The 9405-nt window shown below is 43.5% G+C and overlaps 1 protein-coding gene across 6 annotated transcripts in view; it reads left to right on the top strand.

The window, feature by feature from the left end:
• The window catches only part of ARHGEF10 (Rho guanine nucleotide exchange factor 10), a 180244-nt gene extending 172545 nt beyond the window's left edge, over nucleotides 1-7699 (top strand). For all 6 annotated transcript variants that reach the window (XM_043542338.1, XM_043542336.1, XM_043542335.1 and 3 more), the window contains one exon: nucleotides 3937-7699. In XM_043542338.1, coding sequence (XP_043398273.1) covers nucleotides 3937-4451 — 515 coding nt within the window. In that variant the 3' untranslated portion in view covers nucleotides 4452-7699. The remainder of the gene's footprint in view (nucleotides 1-3936) is intronic.
• The last annotated feature ends 1706 nt before the right edge of the window (nucleotides 7700-9405 follow it).

The following is a 9405-nucleotide window of genomic DNA, read 5'->3' on the forward strand; positions in this document are numbered from 1 at the left end:
TCATGTCCACGGAGGTACTGCGGTACATGGCTCAAAATTGTCAAGTGCATTGGAGGGCTCAAAAGTGCTGGGCTCCCAGAAGCCAGTGTTCTCGGTAAGCAGATGTTGTGCCTGAAAGAGGAATGGTCTCTAGTACGTGCACTGTGTGGGTACAGAGGAGAGGAGTTGCTTCTAGTTTCCGTAGCCAGTATTGTCCAGAGACTGAAGGATGCAGCTGGGTCCTGGTTTATGGAACTGCAGGACCTGCTGACCTAGCAGGAGCATGTTTTGTAGGAGAGGCCTCTGGCTCAGGATAGAGTCCATGAGTTGTCTCTGCATCTCCCTGTCTTTTTCCATGCTGTCCCTGGTCATGGCAATGCCGTCCTTGTCTCCAGCCACACTTCTCTTGGCCACTGCCATACCCTGCTGGGAGAGCTCCATTTCTTTCGCCCTTGGGGTCATCACAAACTGTCTCCACCTCTCAGCCAGTTTGGTTTTTCTCTAAGAGTCTGCCATAAGTTCTCCAAACATTTCCTCCCAAGTCTGCCTGTTTCACCCCCTCAGGTTGGCCAGCCTCTCAGCAGTAGATGGAGGCCCTGTCCCTGACAGTCTGGCTGTTGCAAGCACTGTGGCTGTGGGCGTATGAACAAAAACCAGTCGCTTATTGTTCCTATTCCAGACAAGCCATGATCGTATTTTTTTAGTATGCATATGTGACTTCACCTTCCTGAGACTCTCCCAGTCTTGGGGGATCCTCAGAGATGGTTAGTGGTCTGTCTTAGAGTGACCAGATACCCTGATATTAGAGGCTTTGTCTTATACATGCGACTATACCTGCACCTGAAAAAAAAAGTCTCAATTTTTCGTACTTGCTATGTGGTCGCTCTGTCTTTGTGTGAGGAAGCACTGGAGCAATTGAGATATCTGTCTGCTGTGTGTGCTATTTGCCGCTGTGCCTTAGCAAGTTGGGGTGTAGGATGGGTTGGAATAATGCTGCTGTTTTTGTTTTGCAGTTTTGTTTGTGTATTTGAGGCACTTCTGTGGTGTCAGAGGGATTGGGCAATAGTGGGACCAAACCAGATAGTGATTCACATTAGACTGTCCTGATTCATAATAATGTCACATTGGGGCGGGTGCCACAAAGGCAGAGAATGGTCTTATTCAAAAAGGAAAAGGGCAAACCAGTGAGAGATACTCTGTGAAGTTATTCACCAGGATGATCCCCCCAGGAGTGCTGCAGGAGTGGAAGGGGCTTGTGAGCTATAAGGAGGTGTGCAAGCTGTTCCCTATAATGTGCAAACCAAAATTGAGGAATTCCTTGCTCTTAAGTTCTGCTTTATATCCCCTGCAGAGAAAAATAGATAAATTCCTGCAATGATTGTCAGCTAGAATGTGTGTTACAGGACATTTAAACGTCAGCAGGAAACAGTACTGTTTGTACTTTTACCAGTCATGCAGTATCCATGTCTACCTCATGTAAACTATGAACACTAACCAAACTTCTTTTCCTGTAACCACTGTCTCAATAAACTGTTGCTTTTTTCACAAATGAATGTTATTTGAATGTGCCACAGGAGAGGAGTGGGCTAGAGGTGGATTCTGCAGCATGCTACCGGTGCCATTTTGGGCTGGAGATCAGGATGCGGGGTGGGGGGTGTGCCAGGCAGGACAGAGGAGGGAAGGGGAAAGGAAAATAGGCAGATGGGCAAGTGCCCTCTGTGCCATGGCCCTGAAAATGGTCAATAGTTGTGACTTTAGCATGAGACAGGCTGATTATAAAATGGTGGCTGCTTCACCCAGGCAGACATGTATGTGGGGGGCAAACGGGCAGCATGGACTGATGGAAAGAGGGTGGGACGTGGGGTCTGGATATCTGGAAGGGCTCCTAACTCACATCTGCTACAACGGCTGCGGCGATGGGTCATCCCAAACAGAAGGTAGAATGATAGTATAGCATAATAAATAAATAAATAATAAATTGTAAAGCCTGGGTTTCTGGCTAGGACTCAAACTCGGCATATGCCGGGCAGTAGTCAGAGTACACTGCAGCAGGGCATGACTGCGGCTGGTGTTCCAGCTGATCTGCAGCAGGGTCCTGGGTCTCAAAAAGGATCCTGGTTCTCAGGGGACAGCTCCTCTCCAGCATCTTCCCACTCAACCTTTAATGGACCTTGCTGGTCATCCTCGAGGTGGGGGAGATTGCGGCCAGTGGGCTCCACATGGTGTCTTGAAAGGGTTGTGCTATACTTATGTAGGATCCTATCCAGTTTATCATAAAATGGACAGGTCACATGGCTCCTGTCAGATTGCCTCCTTCTGTCCCTCATTTCAATTTACTTACTCCTGAATGGCTTGCTCTTTATCCAACATGGGTCAGCATCTCAGGCATGACACCTTGTGGACATCTGCTTGGCAGTGTCCACAGAAAGGTCTTTATTCTTCTGGCTGGCCACAAAAGCGGCATACACTGAGGCTTCTCCCCAGATAGTGATGAGATCCAGGGTCTCAGCACATCTCCAAGCAGCTGTGCAAGGCATGTTGTTGGGCTTCTGGAGTGCAATCGCAGTTGTATGGCAGAATATTGAAACACTCAATAACGGGGGGTCGGAATGGACATGCAAATTGGCAAATTCTGGCTCTGTGTCAGCTTTTAAAGAAGGGGTGGGGGGGATGACCTGGGAACTTGACACCAGAGCGTGGGAAGGCACACAGGTGAACAGATAGATCAGTAATTGTCGACCCACAAGGCACAGTGGGATAACCATTGGAAGCATGGAGAAAGTGGTGTGCAGCAATTGCGTCCACATGAACAATACAGACCACACTAATTCAATTTGCAGCAAATCCCAGAGTTAGCAGCAAATCTGGAGTTAGTGCATGGTGATGATCTACATCATGTGTATGCAACCATTTTCAAACTGAATCAGCTGGGTTTGATCTTCTTTAAAAGCCTTGCGTAGATATGTTAACTCTGTTTCTCTTTACAGCTTACTGATCTGAGATACATCCACCTGTGTCTATTTGGAATCTTGATTTACTATATATGCATTTGTCACAGATTGACATAATCCGTCTATCTTTGGGTATCTCACAGCATTCTCTCATTCCAAATTATGCCTGGTTCTTCCTGGGGTCAGTGATCTTGTCTGAGGTACAGGCACATCTCATGGTCACATCCCCCCACCCAGGTGGGAGTGTGTATGGCAGAATGTTGCATCTTTTCTCCCCTCTTTAGAAAGATCCACATATATTCAAGTTATTAAAGATCTTCTGAATTTAGCCCTAACAGTTTGCTTTTTGTGCCATCTTTTGACTGACAGTTTAAATCCTTCTTTTCTCCTCCAATGTCCCACAGCCTAAATCCTTTTTAAAAAAATTAAATTGATATTGTTCATTCATCATTCGTCCTATGAATGCACCACTGCAACTAGAGATCAGTGCTTAAGGGCAAATCCTACCCCCTCCTCTGTGGGTGTAGAGTGCACTCCACTCCTGCACTGGAATTGATGTGTTTATACTATTCAAGAGGGGAGGAGTAGGATTAACTGAAAACCTTTCATTTTGTTGTGGAGTCTTGGAGAAAGCATGTAACGTTAAGGTAGTGACAATGCCAGTTAAAACAAGTCAGCTGAGGATTTCTCTATTCTTGCTGTTGTGAAAACAGAGTACAAAAGTATGAACTAAATGTCAGCTTACTCTGCATGTCCTGCTTTTAGCAGATTTCTGTTCTAACCCGAATGCATCTTCAATGTACTGTAGATCTTTTTGTAAATTATTCCATGTTTCAGTTCAGTAAATATATGAAAAACCTGTTACGTGCTGTGTTTCTTTTGACAGGGTTATGCAAGTCTATCTGAAATGATTTGTTGTGAGAATGAGGTAGTTGAGGTGTAAAACAGTGATCCAAAATGAGTGAGATTAATATTACATAATCTTTTCTTTTTCCTTTGGCTTCAGGAAGGGGAATGGTATCCTATCATGCACATAATGGCCCAGTCAAATTCCTCGTAATGGTCACAGCTGTAAACAAGAAAAACAAAAGCAAGTCCAGAAACAGCCTGCCTCCTAACTCCGAATCTAAAGAAGATGACCAGAAAAATGTCTTGCACAATGACAGACCAAGCTCTTCCCTAAGTAACACTCAGGACACTGCAGTGTGGCTAGGCGGTTCAGTAGGATCCATTGCACAAAGAAGTGACATGTCTTCATCTTCTGGGTCCCTAACATTGTCTCATGGATCAAATTCCCTAGAACGTAGGCCGGAGGACAGCACCATTTATGAGCTCTTGAAGGATCAAAACATCTCACTTAAAAATAAAAGGCAGCGATCCAGGAAAACGAAAGCAAGTTCAGTATTAGTCATCTCTGGAGGACAAGGACATAGAAGGGTGAACAAGAAGTCCAAGCCGCAGCGACAGGATGAACTGGTATCTTCTGTGATGGTTTGGCAGATTCCGCTATTAAACATCTAAGTGACTAAAACCATGTTAAATGGTGACTTTTTACAAAGTCATTCGATTTCATTCCTAAACTCTAAATTTGTTACGATGGTTTGTCTTTTAACGGGATTTCTGATGTAATCTTACTACAGTGAATGCCAAGGATCAAACCCTGCAGCCATTATTCATATGAGCAGTCCTGTTTAATTCAATGGGATTGATCACTTGGGTAAGGGCTGCAAGATAGATTCCTAACCTATTTAGAACATCCTACCTTATTACAATATTGAAAATATTTAGCTGCTGCTGAGGGCTCTGCTAGTTAAAATATTGGGGATATATCAGACCCTTTTAAATGGTTTTAGAATCTCCACTTTATTTATATTCAAGTTTATATCTGTCATTATTATGATCTGTAGCACTTAGGAGAGGCAGGGAAGATATACCATTTCACATGCTGTTTTTTGCTTTCTTAAGTCAGCACTTTTTTCAAAAGTGATTCTTGCATGTACTGTACATTTTAACAAAGTAGCAAATATTTTGAGCAATAAATATACTAATAAAGGGTAACAGGTTAATTCAGTAATCACTATATAATATAATTCCACAAGAAAGTGTATGGCTTCGACCAAAAAACTTAACAGTCAGATAGGCTAATTGTTTTGTATCTTTCAAAGCAAAAAATACGTTGTTAATTTCTAATGCTCAATATTATTAAAAAAGAATGTTGGAGGGGGAAAAAAGTGTGTTAACAGCACTGGAAGATGTGATATCTATCTGTGTTGTTTACCTTTACTCTTTAGTGGAGGCCCTTGCACATGATGATTTGGAACAAACAGAAAATACACTACAGGTTGAAGATACAAAACAGATGTGCATTCTGGTTAACTTCTTGGTGCCAGTGCTGGCCGTGCGTTCTGTTTCTGGCAATGGGGTGTACTTCTAACATCTAGGGTATGTTAAAAATGCCAGTTTTAACAATACATAAATTTGCATTCTGTGATGGCAGTGAAGCAATTAAAACATGAAGCGGTACATGGTTACACAGTGAGTAATGCAGGGAATTAATACTGAGCATAAATTCATCTGAATATATCAATATCTACAGGAAGCACACATACTAATGCAGGCATTCATCTGAAATCAATGAATGTGCACTTTAGGCATGACTACAGGCTAAAATCCACTACGTAATGTCGGTACATAGAAGGGCGCTCTAGTGCTCATCTGCAAGCAGCAGGGACATGGCCATCTCTCAGCAGTAGTCACCCCTCCTAAGCCTGCCAGAATTTCAGATGAATAGCTTCTTTTCCTAAAATGAATGCCGTACTGTAAAGACAGAGTCAGATTCTCTGCTGCACCCAGTCTTTGCTGATGGTCACAGGGCAGGGAGGGTTCAAATGGATTAGCTGCGGGCTTCTCTAGACTACATCAGCTGGTAACTAACCCCAAGGGACTGTCCACCAGCTGAGAATGTCTGGATCTTTGGCCACCTGCCCGTCCACCCTTCTGGCATATCCTGTCTCACCCACTTCCATGTCCAGGGCCAGCGTGGAAGAGAACTATTCTGGGGGAATTCTCAACTGGAAAGATCCAGGCATTTTCCAGCCAGTTTATGCCACTCCGATCGTGGTAAGGGGCCAAATTGCAAAAGAGAACCTGGCCATATATTCTCATTTAACAAGTAGAATTCTATGTTGCCTCATTAAGTTAGAGTGCAGTGGGAATTTTATTAGAATTTAGGGTGCTATAGGTCAAATTACTTTAAGAGAGGGCGTAGCCACCTCATTGGGTGTGACAATGAAACAAAGCCTCCAATTCAGAAAAGGACTGTACTGAAGCATGTTTATCTTGAATATGGATGCTTTCTGGAACTGGGGTCTAACTAGGGGATAGCCTGAGTACTAGAAAACATAAGAGGCCATGTAAATCTATGCCTATCAAGCTTCATTTGGATGTAGTAAACTCTACAGTGCATGACCATCAGCAGAATGTAAGCATAAAATATGAGCAAAACATTTCCTAAAGTAGAATAAATGCCAAATGTTTGCATTGGCTAGAATCAAGTACACAACATAGGGTTTTGATTACCTAAATAAAGTACATATACTTTGGGACTATTTTTATTCCAGCCTGGAAAAAAAGGTTTCCACATATTTCAAATGACGTCCATCACCTCTGATGTAAACTGCTTAATCTCACCAGTTAGATCTGTGTGGGCAGACCCTTGTGCCAGCGCAGAATCCCACTGACTTCAGTGGAATTCTCCACAAGCATAATGATCCACCTGTGCAAATCTGATGCAGGGTGAGGGCCTAAATTCTTATTCCATGCCCATCGCCAAGGTATCTGATTCTTTCAGTTGGGTGTTGTCCCTTGCTTATTTTATTAAAGTATTAAATTGTGATTAAAATTTAACTTCAGGATAAAAAACAAATGTTGACAGGCTTTTATTCATAAACTATATGTAACCCTTGTCCTTCTGCTTCTCCGCAAAGAGAAGAAACCAGTTCTGATTCTGCCTGGTGTCCATGTTTGGAATTCCATTGCCAAGCATGCATGGCATGAAGGATTGCACCCACTGTTACACAGCTCTTTATTATTGGTAACAGTGGGCTGAGTCCACAAGCCCCCGCCATGTTGAACTGGAATTCCATGCATGGAAGATTTCCAGGATCCGCCACCACAACTACACAACTATATATTTTAACATTTTAGGAGACAACCCCCTTATATTCTAGCCAAAATATACTTTTCTTTTGTTTATAAACAGTAGAGACACAGCACAGTCATGCTCCTATGAAAGTCAATGGGAGTTTTGCTCCTGACTTCAATAGTAACAGGACTGGGCCCATGATTTATCTTTCTTTAATTATAACTTTTTGCAACTAAGCACTATATAAGTATTACTAGGCTATGAGGCAGAGAGAAGCTTTTACAGCATGTTATAAAACTATACATCAAAGTTCTAGCCAGTGACCAAACTGTATGTCCAATGTGCTTTGTGATATACTGCTAACTTGTATTACATTAACACTAAATGCAAGCCAAAGGTACTTTTACAGTCGATAAGAAAACTTAATAGATACATTTGACTGTGTTGCTAGGTAGGTCAGATTTGGCATCTAATGTCACTTTAAGATATGGAAAAAACTTAAGAGGAAAGGGGAAATAGTGTAACCACTACAATACATTGCATGTTATGTTTTTAACAAATAATATCTATGTTCTAATGTGAGCCATAACTGTGTATTTATGTCCAAAGTAAACTCAGCAAAATGTTTAATTACAAAAAAAACTGTGAATAAAAAAAATTAAACTTCAAAAATATATTTCTTTGTTAATCATTTTACCAATGGAAAACCTGAGGGCTACAATTTGTGGTGTACAGAAATATACATCAAGCAGAATGTGCATTCTTTTCAAGTGGATATATGGAGGGGAAAATAGAACATATACCTAAGAGACCAAAGAGATTATTTTTGAATTTATTCCAGCTCTAGGAATCTAGTCCCCACCAAATACATTTTCTCTGGATGCCAGATACTGAAGGCCCTGTGGGCTTTCAAAACTTGGCACAGTGTGTCTGGACCCTAATGCTGATCCACAGTAAAATTTCCACCACACTGTCCCCATGGAATAAAATGTCCAAGTCTGTAGAGCATTTGTGACAGAGCATAAAAAGTGAAATCCATTAATGAGGGAAATGAGCATGGGGAGAGAGTCAATTCATGTTAATACAGGAAATGAGTTTTCAGAGGCTGCCTGATAATTCTATTGCAGTTAATCAGCCCTAAATGGTAAATAAAGGAGTTCATGATCAGGGCTGGATTAAGGCAGGGGCTTTAGGGGCTGCAGCAGGTTAAGGGGGCTTTAGGAGGCTCAGGCTAAGGGGGGCCCCGGCGCAGCAGGGCTCAGGCAGGCTGCCTGCATGCTGTGGCCCCATGCTGCTCCCGGAAGCAGCCAGCTGCTGGCACGTCTCTGCAGCCCCTGGTGGGGTGGGGGAGGTGGCTCCGTGTGCTGCTCCCACCCCCAGCACCGTCCCCGCAGCTTCCCCATTGGCCGGGAACCACTCAATGGGAACTTTGGGGGCAGCACTTGCGGGCACAGGCAGCGCATAGAGACACGTCCCCCTCACCACAGGGGCGTGCAGAGATGTGCCAGCAGCTGGCCACTTCTGTGAGCGACGAGGGGCCATGGCATGCAGGCAGCTTGCCTGAGCCCTGCTGAGCCACTGGCTGGGAGCCGCCTGTGGTAAGCACCTCCCAGCCGGAGCCTGAACCTCGCACCCCCCTCCTGCACCCCAACCCCCTGCCCCAGGTCAGAATCTCCTCCTGCACCCAAACTCCTTCCCAGACCCTGCACCCCAACTCCCTGCCCCAGGTCTGAATCCACTCCTGTACCAACCTCCCTCCCAGAGCCTGCATCCCTCACCCTCCTCTGCACCCCAACACTCTGCCCTAGCCTGGAGTCCCCTCCTGCACCCAAACTCCCTCCCAGAAAGAAACTAATATAACAGCTGTTCTAAGTTAAGAAGTAGGCTATTTTGAATTAACTTAACTATATTCTACATGCTTTAAGACTGAAATGTAACCACAGAATGGCTTCATGTTAATTAAAAGGCAAGTTTAGTATAGCGTTAATAGCCTCGATGCCATAATTGTGATCATTTTGTTTTAAATTAGGAAAAAGACTTGTATACAGGGGCCCCACAAAATCTAATCGCCCCCGGACCCACAGGAGAGTTCATCCGGCCCTGTTCATGATTATAGTATTTAGATTCAGCCATGAGGCTTGCATCTAGCATGCATAACTTTGTGGTACCTGGGACTGAGCCTAAGAGACTTAGTCCCTTTTGTCTGTATGTGCACTACCATGAACAAATAATAAATAATACTACGATGAGCTATTGATTCTTTGCCACAATGAATTATAACTAAAGCTTATCTTTTCATTATTGTTATACTATTCTCTTTGCAGTTGTGAC

Source organism: Chelonia mydas, chromosome 3 (genome assembly GCF_015237465.2).
Source record: "Chelonia mydas isolate rCheMyd1 chromosome 3, rCheMyd1.pri.v2, whole genome shotgun sequence".
Taxonomy (NCBI): Eukaryota; Metazoa; Chordata; order Testudines; family Cheloniidae; genus Chelonia; species Chelonia mydas.